This window comes from Acanthopagrus latus, chromosome 23 (genome assembly GCF_904848185.1).
Source record: "Acanthopagrus latus isolate v.2019 chromosome 23, fAcaLat1.1, whole genome shotgun sequence".
Classification (NCBI taxonomy): Eukaryota; Metazoa; Chordata; class Actinopteri; order Spariformes; family Sparidae; genus Acanthopagrus; species Acanthopagrus latus.
Genome location: NC_051061.1, coordinates 9,158,362 through 9,177,900, shown reverse-complemented (window position 1 = coordinate 9,177,900; position 19,539 = coordinate 9,158,362). Strand labels below are relative to the sequence as shown.

At 46.5% G+C, this 19,539-nt stretch overlaps 1 protein-coding gene across 1 annotated transcript; it reads left to right on the top strand.

Annotated features, from left to right (window-relative positions):
• The first annotated feature begins 1,089 nt into the window (after window positions 1–1,089).
• On the top strand, window positions 1,090–19,322 carry LOC119013253 (sphingosine kinase 1-like). The gene is made up of 5 exons (XM_037087582.1): window positions 1,090–1,971; window positions 9,183–9,332; window positions 11,945–12,039; window positions 13,605–13,720; window positions 15,065–19,322. Exons 1-5 carry the CDS (start codon window positions 1,545–1,547, stop codon window positions 15,972–15,974), a joined length of 1,698 nt encoding a protein of 565 aa, XP_036943477.1. The 5' UTR covers window positions 1,090–1,544; the 3' UTR covers window positions 15,975–19,322.
• The last annotated feature ends 217 nt before the right edge of the window (window positions 19,323–19,539 follow it).

Here is a 19,539-nt window from a genome sequence, read left to right as displayed (position 1 = left end):
TGCTTTTTAATTTCGTCAACCTGTCCACAGAACATTTTATAATGCCATCCATTTCTCGCATGTCAAATGTAATGACAATGTCACAAAGATAGATCTGTATCAAAAAGAAGAAGACGCTAAACATAGAAAAGAAACATGATATAACCTATCAGTTGAAGATACCAATTCAAAGTGCATGTGTATTCTACTGCCTCAAGATGCAACATATTACTCAAAAGTAACAGCTCACAGTCAGATCTGTTTTTGGGGGGCAGAAATATGCAAAGTCCAGCAGCCTCGAAACTGGTTCACAAGCACATGTGTTATATAACCAAGGCTAATAATTTGGACCACGTTCAACAAATAATTTGAGAATCTCTGATCTTTTCTGGAGGACATTTAGGGGGCGCAGACTTGGAGTGTATGAATATTTAACAGACTCATTAGGCCTCCATGATGGAACAGTCGACAGAGACTGTGCATAGCTTGGGCAGAATTACGCAAATAAAAAGGAATTTATTCATTTCACAAATATGGGCTCAAAAGCACTCAGGGATACAAAGCCCTGCCTCTTCTGTTGTGTCCGCTGTAGTTTTGCAGTATTCTTTGAGACAAAAGCAAAACCCAAGCACGGCCAAACTAAGGGGAAGGATGATCTTTCAAGCCCATGTGTTTCAAAAGTCAGAATGAGAAATTAAACTCCTCAAATAATTAATTTTAAGATTTTTAAGCATTTTAAGCATTTGTATAGCCTACATTAAGATATAGAAAATAAAGCACAAAAATGTATTTCTATATTTGTTAAGGTTTTTATTTCACACTCTTTGGAAATGTAATTTTATTGTTGTTATCGTTTTTTTGTTTTTTTTTTTTAGCTGTTTTGGCAATGCACATTTTTTTCTTTGTCGTTTTTATTGTTTTGTTGTAAAGTTTTTTTTTCCTTTTTTGACAATGTACTTTTTTGATTTTTATTTGTTGCTGTAATTGTGTAGTTGTTGTTTTCCATTTTATTTACAATGTACATTCATTATTTTTTCTTGTGCTTGTTGTTATTTAGTTTTTTGGGTTTTTTTTTTAGTTTTTTTTTTTTTTTTTTTAGTTTTGGCAATACAGTTTTTATCTTAGTTGTTTGTGGTGTTGATGTTCCTGACTGTCATCATTTGCTTTGACTGTGCGCTGTCAGATACAAACTGAACAGGTTCCTGCAGCGGATCTCTGTCATAACTTCTCCTGACATCCCTGGTTTTGTAGGAACTGAGTCAAATACAGTCACAGGTGTGAAACACGCAGGTGGAGGCAGCAGGAGCGGGTTGCGTCCTGCGGACTTCACGGAGAGTAGGAAGTGTTTCCCGGGGAGCGGGTGGAGGGAGGACGCTCGGCTGCGCTCTCCTCCACCTCCATCACTGCCATTCCCCCTTTCAGTCACTAGGGAGAGACTCTGGACTGGGGGAAGCTGCCGCCGCCTCGCTCACGGGGTCCCACAGCAGGCTCTCAAGATCACAGTCCGCACCGCACCGCCATCCGCACACCGGCCTGCGGGACGCGTCGTACTCTCTCCGTCCGGGATGGAGAAAGACGCCTCTGAACCGGACCCATCCCGCCAGCGGAACGGGGTCCTGGGCGTGCTTTACGGGGAGTTCAGCGACACGCTCAACGACAGGGTCCGGTACTCGGTGAGCCTGACGGAGAGCGCCCTGACCATCCAGAGGATCTCGGCGTCACCCGACCGGACGAAGGTGGTTTTTAACCTGACGGACTGTGTCGGCTGCCGGGCGTACCGAGGGCCGGACGGCGCGGACGTCGGCGCCTACTTCACCGCCTATTTCTACCCGTTCAAGAGGCGCTGGATGAGCGCCGGGGTGGCCCGGCAGAGAGTGGAGCAGTGCTTTCGGGTCGCGCTGGTCCAGGACCCGCTCGCCAACCTCCAGGAGGCTGAGAGGTGGGCGAGAGCCATCAGAGACGCGTCCGCGCTGCAGGCGCCCCGGAGAGACGGTGAGCACTGAGGGACATTAAACATGCAACTTTATACATCACTAACAATCCACAGGCCCGTGGGATAGGTTGTGACTGTAACGTTAGGATGAGGAGTATTCTGCAACATTAGTATTCTGATCGCAGTGTTTTCACTTTTCTTTAAAGGACGTAGTTTTGGAGAAGACCTTTAAATCAGAAGAGAAAGATCTGCCTTAACAAACTGAATAAACAAGATCTCTTTTGTTGTCAAGACTGAATATACTGACCCTAAAGGACAACAGTTTCATACTGTTTTTTACTTTGTTTACATGTGGCGGACCCCGCCACCTCTCCGGCCCCAATCAGTGTCCTGGCGACTTTATTTTCCCTCTGAGAGCAGCTTGTTTATTCAGTTATATTGTCTTATTACCTCATTAATATCGTAAATATTCAAATTCAGGGTTGGATTTTCTTCTCCAAAACTACAGACTGGCCCTTTAACGTGATAGAAATCTTGCAACACCTCAACCGCCTTCCTGGTGCCACAATCAGGTTTGGCAGAGATGTTGCGCGCATTCCTCTCTGCAACCTGCTCGACCTGCCGTGAAAGGTGATCCACCTGCCAGCAGCAGTTACTTCTTCCCCATTCCTATGTTCATCCATCCATTCATTCATTCATACATTCATTCACCCATTCCTACATTCATCCATACATTCATCCATTCAAACCATAATGTAGGATCTTGAGCAAAACTCCCCAAAACTGATCACTTAAGCAGTGACATCCTCCCCTGATCCTCCCCCTGTCAGCTGAGAGTGCAGCCGCCAACGTGTGCTCGGGCTTCATTATTCCTGCTCAGTGAAATTCCCACAGAGACCTCACTGTTGACGGGTGGAAAAAAAAAAATCACATCAAAACAAAAAAAAGCCTTGTTTTTTTTTTTTCTTCCCCATCCAGCTCGTCTAATTAGGCCTCATCGTGTCTCGCTCTGTTTAAGACGCAGACTGTCCTCAGGTTCCTTTGTCTTCCGATCTCATTAGCCTCTCTGCGCTGCGTCCCGGTGTACAACGAGACAGTAATTAACATGAGTACAATGCGAGGAGTGTTTATGTAGGTAATTAGCCCATCACTCATTTGGGTAGGAGGGTGGTGATACTTGCTGATGATGAGACAAAGCTGTGTTTTAGGTCCCAAAATGATGATCATTGGGGGGGGGGCAGATTCCGAGTGTGAGGTTGTGTCAGGTCAGGTCCTATAGAAATATTCAAAATATAAAGCAGGCACGCTCTCCTGGGCAGCCAGAGCCCGGGGAGGGGAGCGGATATTTGACCTGACAGTGACGAATTGGGAATGCTGGTTGCCATGTTGGATGGAGGGCATGTGCTGCTGTGGCGGGATAAGGAATGAGGTCGCCCTCCTGGTTGCATCCTCCAGGGGTGCACTGTGAACACAGAGGGGATGGGTGACGAGGGGAGGGAGGGAGAGAGGGAGGGGGGGAGACTCGCTGCCTCCCTCTGGTCTGCAGCCAGCAGGAGTTTGGGTTTCAGGGGCCTGGACGCCAGGCGGGCAGATGGTAACCTGAGAGGTAGCAGGGCGGCCCACCCCCACTTCCCCTCCTGCCTCCGTCCCCGTCCTCTCACTGGACTCATCAAAGAGCTCCAGCTTGGGAGGTTTTGCAAATCACACATACTAATGAACCCAGATCATCCAGCGGCTCCACATTCTCCCCTCTCATCCCAGATCTTCTTTTTCCTTTTTTTTTAGCCTCTTCACACGGCGTCTCAGCGATGATGTGCTCGTATCACTAATTTATAAGCTTGTTTTAGCGTTCCAGATCCAGGCCAGCCAATAATACAGTATTTAACAGCAGATATTATGCGATTTCGGATGAGCGATGTTGTGTGGTGACGGACGCGGCAGAATAGTGGCCTGTCCCTTGTAGAGGGTGTATGAAAGTCAGTTGCGAGTCACTAATCCCTCATAGTGTATTTACCCCCCCACCCCCGAAGTTAATTGCATGTCATCTCATTTGGCATTGCAGATGGAAAAGGTTGGATTAAAAGTGCAACTGCAGCGCAAGACTGGCGTTTAGTTGGAGGACGACCGCTGTGACGCACTTTCGCTGAAGTGTAAAATTAATAAACACCGAACACGTGAAGTTAACAAGCCGGTCCGCCGATTCACTCGAAGCGCCGCGAGTCTCCGAGGCTGTTTTGGTCTCAGTGAAGGTTCACTGGAATGAATGAGCCGTAAATAATGAAGTGGCATACACTATGATACAGTCCTGCACGCGCTAATGGTCTGCTACAGTATCCCCCCCGCCCGCCCTGCATCTGCTCAGAGGAGCCACAGTGGGATAGCATGCAAAGGGAACGCGATGACGGTTACTTGATTTGACTTTTTTCTACCACCGGCTGCTTTTATCGCCGCTGGATGTTTCCCGGTTTCAGATTGAACATCTATCCGTTGTGGATTCCTGCGTTCCTTTCGATCCCCTCATGTGCCACAGTGTGCTCACAAATGAGCCTTCACAGGGAGGAAAAAAAGGGCGGGAAAACAGACAAAGGCGGGAAGTAAACAAAACTCACGAAGCAACAAAACTCAGGACCGTGGCAGAGTTTTGCATCAGCACAGGGTTGAGTAGAATATGACTGAATTTTCATTTGCGGGCCGACTTATCCCTGACAATCGGGGAATTCCTTCAAGCTATTTCAGCTAAATGTGAGCATGCACCTTGCAGTGTGTGTGTGCAGTGTAACAAGTTGGTGTATGCATCAGAGGAGGGGTGCGCAGGGTCAGGTGTGTGTCTGTCAGCGTTGTGGTCTCTGCTGCCCGAGGCTCGGCTGCTAAAATGCGTCACCAGGCGACCTCTCACCCCCGTCCAGCATCTCGGTCCCTCAGGAGCCTCCGTCCTCCGCTCTGTGACACACAGCCGTGATGGCCTGTCAACACCACCGCCCTCCTCCTCCTCCTCCTCCTCCTCCTCCTCCTCCTCCTCTTCGCCCCCAGCCTTGGCGATGCCTCAGTGGGCACTTGTGTTTGTACCCTTGGACCTCCTTCCCCCTCCTCTCCAGCAAACACCCGCCCAACCTCGGAATGCGGCTTGTTTGCAGAGCTGTCCGCTCCGGTTTGGATGCAGAGTCGCTCCCGAACAAGACAGCTTTCAGTGAATAAGCCACATATTTGTTTCGGTGTCACGGTTTAACAAGTCCCACCTGTGCCGCGGTGCCAAGGTCCACTGTCGCTTTATTTAGCATTTTTCTTGTAGCAATCAGGATACGCTCATGGCAAACAAGATGAAAACTGAAGCTCCTGTCAGCTCTGCGCCTGTTAGCGCCGTCACACCCAGCCTGCTCGTCGCCTTGGCTGCCTGTGTGTGTGTGTGTGTGTGTGCGTGTGTGTTTGCCCACTTGTAACTGTGAAATACACACACTGCAGTCGAAAGTTTGCTTTGCCGGTGTGATGGGCAGGATCCGCCCACAGGAATCCGACTTCACATCGCAGATAAATTTCTCACACACCCTCACTCCCCCCCACCCCCACCCCCCCACCCCGCATCTGTCTTCCTGTCACACACACACACACACACACACACACAAACACACACACAGCTCAGGAGGAATGTCTGCAAAACATTTTTAAAAAATCATGAATTAATCAATGCAGTATTGAGCCGCCTTGATGTCGGGAGGCTTTCTGGCTATAAAGTGTAAAAGACTTGAGATCCTTTTTGACGAATGTTTATTGACTTGTGATCACTTCGAAACAATTCAGTCTATTTGTGACCTTTCGTCGGTGGTTTCGTGTCACTGCCGGTCATGTCAGTTCAGACTCACTTAAATTACAAATCATTTTGTGTCATTTTTTTGTCCGTGACCTGTTGTTAATCTTCAAACTGAAGCACTTATTTTCAGTTTGAGAATGCACATTCAAAAGAATCATTTGCCATTTGACTTTAGAACCTGCATAAACAGAAATGCAACAGTAACTCGGACAGGTCACGGATGTCAAAACAAGGTTGTCTGCCGAAAAACATGAGGCATAATCTCCAGATAGATTTGCTCCTGTACTGTACTTTGTGTATTCTTGATGATACAGTGTGATCTCATGACAGACTGAATCACGATGTCCGTTTGCAATCATTCCTGACACTCTTGCTGTCATTTGAAGGGCCGGCGATCACATCACATTTAATGGTAGACGCGGTTAAAAAGGTCTCTCTGAAGGACTCGCCTTTGAAGACAGCAAAGGCCGGGTCCTTCGAAGGACGCAGGCCCTGAATATCACGATACGACACTGGTAGGGACTTGTCACAGCCCTGGTCTCTAATGTTTTGTCCACCTTAATTACTGTGTCAATACCGCCTTTTGTCAGTGGTAAGACTTAATCGTAGAAGAACGTCTCCATGGCCCGCAATCAAACCTCATGATGGATAAAGGGATCAGAACATTTCTCTAAACATTTGTGCACAGCTGTTTACTGTCTGTGGGCCATAGATTCATTCAAAGCTCATTCATCCAGATTTCTTTGCTGTCAAGTTACATCGCAAGAAATGATTATTTCCATCATAGCTTAATCTTCTAATTAGGCTTCCGTCTGAAATTGCTTCCACTGTCCGATCAAGACAGTCAGATGTGTAGATAGTCACTTTGCTGCCACATCAGACGGCTCACATCAGTGAAGGAACACATGTAGAGCCACGTCTTAAATTCTGAATGATGTCCTTCGATTTACGATACAAAGAATAAGCGATCTAACAGAATTTCCAGCCCTCTGAGTAATTCAAGTGAGCAGAAATGAAAAGCAGCGAAAAGTGATCTGAGTGGAGGCTGTCGGGGTGAAGCTGCAGCATCGCAATCAGACTAAATCTCCGTTTCTCCACACTTTTATATTCATCATTCACTTTGAAACCAGAGACGTGAGTCAGAGGTTTGGACTCCTTCCGACTGAAGGTGCCGGACAGGACATTAAAAAACATTTCTCCACCTTCTCCGTGCTTCATTCAGGCTGCGCGAACTCACGGTATCAAAGTTACGAGAGGAAGCCGCTGCATCTGTATCTGAGCAGGTTTTGAGCTTGCAAGGCTATGCCGTCACTCGGCTCCGCACACTTGACTCCAAAGCTCCTACAAAAGCCAGTTTCCACTATATTCTGTAAGTGCAGAGGGGAGCTTTTGTGTCTGAAAGCCGCATTGTGCTCTGACACAAGTGAGGGAAAAAATGGTGAACCCTGTGTGGGTGAATGGAGGCACAGTCTGGCGTGTGCCTGTGTGTTTTCACACTTGACGCTCGCTCGCCCTGGTGGGTTCGCACCTCTTTCCCTGAGATATTTTTGCACCTCCGCAGGGTCCCGTCATCGCCGGCTGGATGAGGCAGCACTGCATCGCAGGTCACACGGTACCTGGAATATTACGGCAGCTGTTCCCCTCTTCTGGTAATTTCGTCCGCCTGACACCAAAGCCGGGCCTCGTCTGCAGCCAAATCATGACGGCGGGAATTGATAGTGAACTCGCTGTCCTCTACCCCGAAAGTGGATTTTGAGTTTTTGTCTGCTCCGATTCATTTGATATGGTCTCCGGTGAGTCTGTGTCTGCTTTAAAGGTCAAGGGCACATGCGGTAAAATCCACCTCTGGAGGAAGCATCTCCCCGCAGTCACTTTATAAAGCTACAAACCTTTTAGTGGCCGCAGTTTGACAGTGAACCTCAGCCTCTCACATAAATATAGATTCAAAGTGAATGGGAACTTTATGAGGTGGAACAAACAGCTCGCTGCTCTTTAAGGTAAAAGTCATGGCTATTAATGCAATGAGACCGTTTGGTCTTTATTAGCTTATGTTACACTACAACCATTTGGCCGGGTTTATCCAACCACTGCTCCACCACTTGAGCCTCCATCACGTCCTCTGTTTAGTTTTACCCTCACAGACACGTTTTAATCAATACACCTCTACCCCTGTTCCTCTTAAAGCAAACTTCAGCTACCTAGTTTAAACATTTGGGGGAATACACTTAATCCCTTTCTGGATAAGAGACTGAAAAGGAGATTGATCCGTATCCCTTGTTTGTAAAGCAAACTGGCCTAAAAGTCAGTTGAAGGTCACTCATATAAATAGTACTTGAGTAAAAGTATCAGTTATTACACATGCTGAAGTAGTATCAGAGGTAATTTGCTGGTAATAAAGATACTTCATAATTTCTTTTTTTTTCCACTGTTTGCCTGGCAGCTCTTACTGAACTAAACCAATGACACATAATCTAAAGCTGCATCCACTAACTATTTCGGTAATGGATTAATTGCTTTAAGTATTTTATTTTTATAGTCAAAATTCTACGATATCTAGATTCTTCAATGTAGATATCTTGTTTCTGAAGACGTCGTCTTGGGCTTTGAGCAGCTTTTCAACATTTTCTGACATTTCACGGGACAAACAACCTATGGATCAATCGAGAAGGATGTCGTTACCATTGGCTAGATCCTAGTGCAAAGCTAAGCTAACCAGCTGCTTGCTGCGGCTACATATTGAGCTAGGATACAGACACAAGAGTGGTTTTGATCTTTCAAAACTAACTTTCTGCAAGTAAGCAAAGCATGTTACTTTTAATCCACTTGTCAAAAGTGTGACATGAAAGACTTTGTTCCCACAAATAGGGGCAGCTATCACCAGAGTAATCGCTAACTGCTGCTAGCTATAGCTGCTGTTAGCTAGTTCGCTTAGTAAGTGAGCAACATGTGGAGGCTCTGCAGCATCCCAGTATTGAACTACATTTCTTACATTCTCTAGTTAGTCATTTAATCTGATTGCTCTCTTTGGTGCCATTGCTGGAATCTGAGTCTTCATGGAGGCAGTGGAATGGTCGGTAAGTAAAGAATGTGTGCAACAAAAGATGCTGAATGATTGTCAGTGAAGTGCAGTCACTCCATTATTCTGACTTTACCTATGAGAGACATAAGCAACAGGAGCACTTCCCCGTGAGGATTCATGGACTGTCACAGAATTGCTATTAATATTCGGCACGATCCTGACTGAGCGGCCCTTGAAGAAAGGAGCACGTCGCATTAACATTTAGCATTGTCTATCTGAACAGCTGTCACTGCGTATGACTTCAGCGTTTCATGCTCTTTTATCCCCGGTGAGAGACGTGCCTGTCCTTATACATCCTTTGCAATATTTCATCATGCGTAACGAGACCTCCGCTCATACTCCTGCCTCGTCTCCGCTCACATCCGCCTCCCTCTGTCTCCCGTTAGGTGCGGTCTATACGGAGGTGCGTCGTCCCTGCAGAGTCATGATACTGGTGAACCCTCACAGTGGCCGCGGCCAGGCTCTCCAGCTCTTCACCGGCCACGTGCAGGGCATGCTCACCGAGGCCTCTGTGCCCTACACGCTCGTCATCACAGGTCAGTAACATTCACACACACGCACGCACACACACACACAGACCTTTGAGCCCCTCTCAAGGTCACCCTGACATGAAATAAGGTTGAAGGGGATTAATCCTCCGCAGAGTAAACAACTTCTATATTCCGCAGCGATGGTACTCAAGATGGCGCATTATTTGTGTAGCACCAGATTCCACTGGCCGTGCGTGCACACAAGTCCGCAGCCACTGGAGCACACGTACACTGATACTCATTAAATTCTCGTTTTGGTCGGCCCCCAGCTGCTCCACATTCTGTATGAGTGGCTGGTGGCTTTTTGTGACCTTAAATAGTGTCATGTGTTGGTTACTGTCGGCGGCGGCTCTGAACTCCGAGCGACCCCTCTCTGAATACCAACTGCGAGCCGCCGGGAAACAGGGAAAGGCTTTAAATGCCCGAAGGAGGAAACGTGGGGTGCATCTTTTAGCCTTCGAGCTTTAAAGCGGCCATACAGTTCACACTCAGAATTTTTATGTTTACAACATTAATGAGGTTATAATATAAACTCAGAAATGTGTATTTTCTCCACAACTGAACAAACTAGCTGTTTTCAGAGGAAAATAAGGTCCCCCGGACACTGTTTGATGCTAGACAGGTGGCAGGGTCCGCCAAATACTGTCCTTTAAAGTCAGCATGTTTATTCAGTTTATTGAAAACAAAGAGAGTTTGATTAGACATTAAAAAAAGTCATCTTCTGATTTAAATTTCCATATACTGCAACTTTCATCCACCCTCGCCTCCAAGGGCCAAGGATCGACAGTTTGACAGGTAAGACTTCACCGTCTCTTCCAGCATCACCTCCGAACGTCTGACACAGAATATGACAGCAGAGACGTGGGGGGAAAAGGATCACGAAGCTGCGTTTGTTTACTTGAGAAAGAGTCCTGATGGGTGTGCAGACTTTTTTGTGCGGCCTCCAGAGGCTTAGAGGAAGGTCAGCAGCTGGACCGTGATGGGAAAAGACAGAGTAATTACCGGCGGTGACCCAGGCCAAGGAGGAGCGGAGCGGAACGGAAAGGGGAGGGGGGGCAGAGAATGGGTCGCGAGGGCCTTCGGCGGCCGGACACCGGTCGCAGGAGGTGACGATGAGCGGATTAACTGGCACGACCCATTTAGCCAGCGCGCAGCTCCTTGATGAATGTATCACACTGCCTTTGCCTGAGGAAGGACAAGTTCCAGCTGAGGCGCCTCTCGTGTCAGCGTGTACCTTTTACATACTGTATGAAGCATGCAGTGCACCGAGCTTCAGCCTTACCCTGGCTGACCTCAGAAGAAGGCACGTGGAGGAAGATGCTGCGCTTAGAGTGAAACCGCTGGAATAAAACGGGATGCTGACATTCAACCTCAGAATTTGAGGGGCTGATACGAACTCTTTTCCGTAAGTGAATAAACAAGCTGTTCTCAGAGCAAAATAAGGTCCTCAGAATACTGTTTGAAGATAGAAAGGTGGCAGGGTCTGCCACATATAAACAAAGTAAAACAGTATGAAACTGTGACATTAAAAAAAATCCGTTAGTGAACACCTTTCGTCTTTCTTCCCCAAAACTACATAGCACACCTTTAATCCCAGATATCAAGCGTGTATTCATGTATGGAGTCTAATTGTCAGCTTTAAGCTATATCTATAATCTGTGCCGACAGTGTCTTCAGATCTGCATTTGGCAGTGACCCCTGTGAATAAGGAAGTGGCTGGGAAGTAAAGCATCAGCCGGAGCCTCTCGGCAGGGTTTTTGAAGTGCTGAGTCAGCTTTTTGCAGTGCAGTTACTCCCTCTGCCTCTGTCTGTCAACACAGCACCGCATCACCGCCTCCACAGCGCACACGGCAAACAAACAGCAGCGGCAACAACCGGGGGAGCACCGACGGGAGACAGGGAGGGAGAGATGGAGGGACAGGTAGAGGTTGAGCAAAGTGAAAGCAAAGGAAAGTAGAGGACAGTTGTTTTCATTCCAGCGCTGTCCTCGATCGATACTTGGAGCTGAAGCAGAAAAATATTTCCTTCATGATGGCTGTGCATCGATACATGCCAACTTCCTTGCTGTCTGCATTCCCCTCTCTCTTTCTCCCTCTCTTTAAAGCTGTCTCTTCCAGACACACACACACACACATGCACACGCCCCACTACACTCGGGAGTCTCGGCTCTAGGACTGTAGACTTTAATGCTGGCAGGATGGGCCCACTGAGACCTCCTGCAGAGGGACCCACTCAAGGACGCTGCCAATAAAACTAGGCTGAACAAATAGCTCGGTCCTCCACCAGCCGCATTAACCAACACTTAGTGTACACTCACATGCGTACAGTGAGGAAACACACACACACACACATGCAGATATTTGTCGGCCACAGTTGCTTGCGGGACGACTAAGCTGCCTCGGAGCTGTTGATAGTCTCTGGATGGGCTAATGTGATGTGAGGAAATTGAATCTCTTTTCTGCCTAATCTCCCCTGATCCTGCCCCGATGGCTGGCCACTGAGGCAGCGTGCCTCTTTCTCTGCCCTTGCCCTTATATTTTGCTTCGACCCCTATTTTTCCACATTTGATGTTCTGTGTCTCTTATTTGTCTCTCTCGTCTCGTGTTTTTTTCCATCAGAGCACCAGAACCACGCACGGGAGCTGGTGAAGAAGGCGGACCTGTCACAGTGCGACGCGCTGGTTATCATGTCTGGGGACGGGCTGCTGTTTGAGGTGTCTGACTGAACACATTTCTCTGTGGTTTCACAGTGATATGAGAATATGTGTAGAGGATTTAAAGTGCCTAGATAAAATGGAATGATAATCATATAAAAACAACAATTGTTTGGCTTCCTATGACTGCTGGGAGTCACTTGCAGATTTTACTCAATGTGATGTTAATTGAAGTCGCTCACAGGACAATGATTTAAAGTGAAAGGCTGTCCGTCACGGGTGCTGGCAGGTTTGTAGGCAATTATAATCTCTGCCTCCGAGCTGTGATTGGACAGTCAATTTTATTCTACACTGGCATCAATGATGCATCTTGCTCTTTAAGGAGATGTATCACGTTTACATTTTCAGTACACATCAGTTTTCTCACACCATCCAGCATTGCAGCGCTGTATTCCCCCTCTGACTGAAGCTGTTTCAGTTCCTGTCTCTTTAAGGCCCTCCCCCACCAAATATACAGTCGTCTCTGGTTGGTCAGCTCACACACTCTCGAGCCAGCACCGCTAACAGCTACATCGCAAACTAGCTGTCATTAAATTGTGCAAATCTGTGACATGGTGGCGTAGTGTGATGTTGACCACCACCTTTCAAGTCGCAGATTTGAAAGGTGGTGCCACTGATGAGGCGTTTCAGGAGCAGTGTTTTCTGTGGGAGAGAGGAGTTTCTGTTGGTGTGGACTTTGAAATTTCAAGACCTTTTAAATGCATGAGATTATATATAAAACACTGAAGGAAAGGAAAACAACTAAAAAAAATCACAGTAGGTCTCCCCTAAAGGTCCATTGTGTAGGATTTAGTGGCATCTAGCTGTGTGGGTGCAACAAGAAAAATGTCAAAGTTCAGCATTTGGTTGGTCATTCTGGGCTTCTATATAAACATCTGTAGATATATAAAGCTAATCCAAGGTAACAAAAACAAAACATTTCTTAGTTTCAGCTAATAAATTATACAAAAATGAAAATATATGAATATTATATAACATTTCTTCCAATAAATTCTGCAAAATCCCTCACTCTGGACATTTCGATAAGGTTCCGTTGCATCTCCTAATGAAAGCTAATCACTTAAATGTCTAATGACTGGCATTTGGCTGCTGTGTGGTGTATTTGACAATGTGTATTTGGTTCACTCCTTTTCTTAGTTTAAGCTGTTTTGTTTTTTTTCTGTTTTTTCTGTCTTTTTTGTATTTTGAGCATTTTAAATCTTCCATTAATCAATTAATCATAGATTGACTGAACTGAAGATTGAAACCCTCTCATTCCTGTTGCTATTTTTAGTGCTTTTCCGAATGGTCCTGTAAAAAATTAATTTGTACTCAGACAAGACAAAAGAGCCCTGTAGCTGTGATTCTACTGCCTACAATATCTGCAGTCCTTGTGTAAACTCCGTTTTGGTTCTGTAGATACTTCAGGTCATCATAATTTACTTTACTGGCCCAGATTGTTCTCAAACAAGGAGTGTGAGAGCAACTGCATCTATCGAAGAAACACATTTCATCCTAACTTTTGGTCACACACAGACTCTGATCTGATCTGATCCCTTTTTTTCTATTTGTTCTTGTTCATTAAGGTGATAAATGGTCTGATGGATCGAGAGGACTGGCAAGAGGCCATCCAGATCCCTCTGGGTATTCTACCAGGTGGCTCTGGCAACGCCCTGGCTGCCTCTGTCCACCACTACTCACAGTGAGTTAGTCCATTAATGAGTCATTTAAATGCATGGACTACCAGCACAAAAGGAGAGCAGAGAAGAACCTTCCTGAGCCTAAAAAAGAATGATTTATCTCGTTTCTGTGTAATTATGCCAAAGGCTGACTGGGCACATCATTCCCCCTGGAGGGAGGACAGACAGAGCAGGCTGGAACTGCTGCGCTGTACAGCGGAGGTCATTTCAGGCTGCCGATAACTCTCATAGGAGTGATGTAATGGGTTTAGAAACTTGCACATTATGAGTGATTATAGTACAGAGTGCAGCTGTGGAACCAGTGGACCCAGCACGGGCCCAGGGTATCATCTCCATCTGCTGGCTAGCTGTGGGCACAACATCAAAGACAGAAACAAATACATATTCATCACCTCGGGGTTCGTTTTCTCCGACCTTCAAGCTGCAGGTGTTGAAGGGACTGTAGCCAAGAATACTGTGGTCATGAGTCCAAGTGTCCCCCACTGTCGCTTTGCTTCACCAAATGACTTGTCAAATGTCTCTCCCTTAGCCTCTCCCTTTGTGTTAACTGCTAATTATTAGCAAATGTTAGCATGCTAACGTGCAGAATGAAAATGGTGAACAACATCAGCACTGTAGCATTGATTGGGAGCATATTAGCATGCTAATGTTAGCGTTACCTCAAAGCACCAGTGTGCCAGAATACAACCTCCCACACTTTGCTTGGAGGGATTCTTGTCCAGTCTTCCTTATAAAACTGATGCAATGTTTCCAAAAACCTGTAGCTTCAATGAACAGGTACAACAACATTGTCCTATAGAATTTGCTTGTACAATTCATAGTTCCATCAACGATTGCAACCTGTCCTAGTCCCATCCAGGACACTGCCAACACACTGCGTCACCGATGGAATGAGGTTCTTGGACTTCTAGCTTAAACCAAAAAAGCTCCATATCACAGTCGATCATTCGTACAACCCTTAGTGAACTTTAGACAAGCAGTAAGTCTACTAGGACAGTCATGGCTTTCTCATTGCTGCCCTTTGGATGGTGGTTGGAGAAGTTTGACATTAGGCAATGCAAGAGAGACCTGTAGATCCTTAGATGTTACCCCGGGGTTCTTTGTGACCTCCTTGGAGTGATTCCTGTTGAATGACCACTGGGTCTTTATCCTGTTTCTCTTGTTTTAGAGACTTGAATGAAGATATGATCTCTTTTTAATGTCATATTTACACAGAAACACAGAGTTCTATGGGGTTCACTGACTTTCTAGAATCATTGCACAAATATAATAAATGCATGCACAAACTTCTGTTGTTGTTGCATAATGATTGCCTTGTACTTGTACTGTGTATAACCATCTTTCAGGTCGCCTCCTGCGTGGAACGAGGAGCTACTACTGAGCTGTGGTTTCATGCTGTGCAAAGGTCTGGTTGGCTCCTTGGACCTGGTATCGATCCACCTCTCCTCTCGGCAGCGCCTCTTCTCCTTCCTCTCCCTGGCCTGGGGTTTCGTGGCTGATGTCGACATCGAGAGCGAGAAGTACCGTCATGTCGGAGCAATCCGATTCCTGATGGGCACCCTGGTGCGTCTCGCCACCCTCAGAGTCTATCAGGGCAGGTTAGCGTATCTGCCTGTGAAGGAAGGGCCAAAACCTCCAAAAGGAAGCATCAAGGCAAACCATCCTCCCTCCACACCTCAGCACCCCTCGCTCTGCTCCTCCCTTCCCTGTCGGCTCATCCCCAACACCTCTCCAAACCAGAACTCTCGCCACAATCACAACAGCACGAACTCAAACCGCAACACCATCACCAACTCCTCCAACAATGCTTTAACCACCAAGAAACCTGAGACTCAAAGTGATGGCAAGACCAGAGCACCACTGGACTCTCTGCTTCCTGGCCTGGACCAGCCAGTCCCAGAGAGCTGGACAGTGGTCAAGGAGGAAGACTTTGTCTTGGTGTTAGCGATTTACCAGTCCCACCTGGCTGAGGACCTTTGGACAGCCCCTGGTGCAACGGCAGATGACGGGATGATACATCTGTTTTATGTGACAGCAGGAATCTCCCGTCCCGCTCTCTTGCGCCTCTTCCTCGCCATGGAGAAAGGTGCCCACTTGGCGTGTGGCTGCCCGTACCTTGTGTACGAGAAGGTGAAGGCCCTGCGGCTGGAGCCCATCTCACCACAGGGCATGATCACTGTGGATGGGGAGATGGTGGAGTACGGGCCTGTCCAGGCTCAAATCCACCCAGGACTCGCCAGACTCATATGTGGATGAACTTGGATTATCTTAATCTTTTTTCTGGCTGTAGAGCTTTCTAGTTTGGCCTTTTATACTCTGTGTCAGCTTTCTTTATGTATGCTGTGTTTTCAGAAGTGCCAAAGACATTTTATCAGCCTCTGGAAATTCCTCTATTTTTCTACAGAAGCAACTTGTCCTATTTTTATGGACCCACCCCCCACCCCATCCTCTCTTTCTCTCAATGTTTGATTCAGGGTCAAAGCCATGGATGGTTGTTCTTGCTGCTGGCTGGTCCCAGCTTAGAGAAATGGGGAGGGATTTTGTGTGTGTTTGTGTGTGTGTGTGTGTGTGTGTGTGTGTGTATGTGTGTGCATAAGACGGATCTTTACGTGTGTCTGTGTGCACATGAGCGTGTGTATGTGTGCGATTGTGCATGAGGAGCTTTGGCACATAGCGGCGCGGTGCGGTGGCTGAGGAGTGCATTGTGCACTCTGCTGTCTGACCTCATAAGCATGACACACGTGAAGAGAAGCACATTTTCCCGTCCTGCGAGGCTCGTGGACAAACCACACCCCCCCCGTCCCACACCGTACAACGCCGGAGCAGCAGTCTCCCTCCTGGGCAACCAACCACTCTAGCAACATCGCCTCCCCCTCAGCCCGGAGCTTTCTCTTACTGAGGGGATGTAAATCCTCTGGGGATTTGATGTTGAAAAATCTTTAATCTTCGCATAGATTATATAAAAAAAAGGAAAAGAAAAAACTCTAACAATAGCAGATCCAAGCATTTGTAAATTCAACCCCCTTTTTTTCTCCCGTTCTGTTTGTGTGTGAAAACTTCCTCCAGCTGATAATGAAGTGCAGGTGGAGCAGAGAGAAACCTGGCCCGGCTCAGTTTGCGCCTCCGATCCATTTCCCGTCCTGTCCGCTCCCTCACCCCGCTTTCCCCTTGCAACCATCATCAAACTATAGGAGCCGCCTACTCTCACACATAGACACACACTCTCACTTCTCTCTCCCCCATCCCTCCCCCTCCTCCTCCTGTACGCTCATACACACACATTCCTGTGCATCTCTGCAGCACTTAGCGGGGGGGAGGGGTCTGCTACTGTGCATATGATCCCCTCTCCTCTTGCCATCTTAAGATTGTACTCTCTCTCTCCCTCCTTTGGTTAATGAGCCATCAGCACCTAATGTGTCCTTAATATGAAGCTTTACGTCTGCAAAATAGAGTCGGGGACAGTTAGTTTTTCACCGAAAGCTTTTGAGTGAGTTTCAGCATCCAACGCAGCTCGCCAAAGTGGGTATAGCGGGGTTTCACACCGGATCAGTCAGCGTTGCATATTGAGAGGCGTGCGATCAATGCGAGCTGCAGGGAGTCAAGTGCTCTGCTCCGCTGTGTGGCCTTTTTGCAGCTGGTCTGCCGGTGCTGCGGTGATGAGCATTAGTGCACCGGAGCAGAGGAGAGTGCAAATGTTAGCATTATCATAGTGCCCCCTTTGACACACACACACACACACACACACACACACACACACACACACACACACACACACACACTCTCTTTCTCTCACACGACAGTTTATTTCAGGTCACGATGGCCGTGCCAGAAGTGTTGCACCCACAGGTACGCAGCAGCTTGGATCTGTCCTCCCTGACCTTAAAAAAAAAATAATCTTCTTCAATTCTAACAAGAAACAGAATGTCGCCAGGGTAAAAGAGATCATGCTGTGTGACTGCTGACGCGAAACACAAAAACACCTCTTGCGCTCAAATCGAAAACAGGCTAATGGGGGTTCAAGGAAATGCGGATCAGAAGCTTTTCAAGGTTTCTGATGAACACATCACTGTCATCCTGAGCGCAGTACAGTCGATGCAGCGAGCTGATGGCGCACATTATTTTCCTGCTGCTTTCTGTTGAGCTTGTGAAAGGAGGAAAGTGTTGGCGGCTTCCAATGGAAGAAGCGTCAACATTAAAGTATCTTCGCATAATGAAAATAGAAAGGAGGCCTCCATAGGGACTGTACGGAAATTATTGTGGCGTGGACAAAAAAAGGCTGAAGCTCTGCTGGTGTTATTGTATCTGGATGCTCCATTTGGACAAAGAACAAAGTTGCTCCACTAGCATTATGGAGGAAATGTATACAACACATTTGGGCTGGGCTTTGTTTTTCTGTTTTGTTTTTTTAATTTACAAAAAAACGGTTGAAATATTGTATCTTTTAGGAGCAAAAGAATTGAGCATTAATAACAAACACCCTGCACAATCTGCAAGGCTGTCAGCACTCGACGTCAGACGTTAATTATCAGTTTCAGCAGAGATCAAGCACACAAAATCATCTCCTGCTGTTTGTTTATTTTTCCTGACCCTGATATCTGCAGACAGATGCTTGCCCGCAGCATGAAATTTGGATAATGCGTCATCAACAAAAACAAACCGAGAACTGAGATTTGCCATTTTTCAGTCTCTTCCACTCGATTGATGGATCGATCTACACATTTTACACATCATGCAAATCAATCAAATACATGTGACATGTCTCTCAGCCTTTACATGTAATCTTACCATAGTCCTGCTGTGTTGCTCTTATATATTCTGACATCTGGGAAGTTTGGGGGCTCAGTTTCCACACTGTTTTTGTTTTGTGTCCGTAATTACAGACCGCAGTCGTCCAGGCAGGGAAATGCGTGTCTTTACGGATCGGAAGACAGGCTAACCGCTAACGTGAGGCTAAGCGCACGAAGCATTATTGAGACAAAAACAGGACCAGCAGACCAAAGATGACCTGCCAAGTGTTAAGCCAGTTTTGTGAAATATTTTGTTAAAAAAAACAAACCATAAAAACAACAACAACAAAAAAAACAAACGTATGAACCTCTGAGGTTATGCATGCACATTATGACTCAGCTAGCATGCTACCGAAAAGTTACTTAGCTTAATACGCCGGCAGATGTTTCAACAAATATATAGCTTTATGAATGTGAAAATAGCTTTATTACATTTATTAATCAGTCAGCTAATTCGTTGACGCTAACTTCCTGTGGCACTCGGTGCTCGTGGTCCTCTGCCGCAAAAGTTCAATTTCCGCAAAGTACTTGAGGCTGAAAACAAAGAATAGGAATGAACGGACTTCAGGTTGTGGAAAGGAGCCATTAGTCAGTCACTAATAACTCAGTGTGAAGCCCCACATTGTCCTGTTTCTCAAAACTAGCATATCTGCCCTATTGTCTAGCTGCCCATTGACTGTGTAGAGGGAAATAAAACCCAGATGCACCATTATGATTGGTGTCCTGAAGTTCTTTTTATTTATTGTTTTTTTTTCCTCATTCTTTTATTTAACACTAAAACTCACAGCGGAAGTTGGATTAAAATAGCCATAGCTAAAATGACATGGGATGGGGGGGGGGGGGGGGGGGGGGGTTCAAGTAAAAGAAGAAATATATACCTTCTCCTTTTCTAATCTTTTCCTACCCCCAAATAATTTTTGTACAGTCCCTTTATGAACCGTAACATACTTGAAGTCGACCTCTTCCATCTTCAGTCTTCACTGCAGTGCCGATTTTATTGCCTAAAACTTGATTTTTACACGTCTACACATTAC

Bases quoted from the DNA above. Each gene is read 5' to 3' on its own strand.
- LOC119013253 (XM_037087582.1), top strand. From the start codon at position 1,545: ATGGAGAAAGACGCCTCTGAACCGGACCCATCCCGCCAGCGGAACGGG. The intron at 12,040-13,604 runs GTGTCTGACTGA...TTGTTCATTAAG, and splicing joins GGGACGGGCTGCTGTTTGAG to GTGATAAATGGTCTGATGGA. The intron at 13,721-15,064 runs GTGAGTTAGTCC...ACCATCTTTCAG, and splicing joins TCTGTCCACCACTACTCACA to GTCGCCTCCTGCGTGGAACG.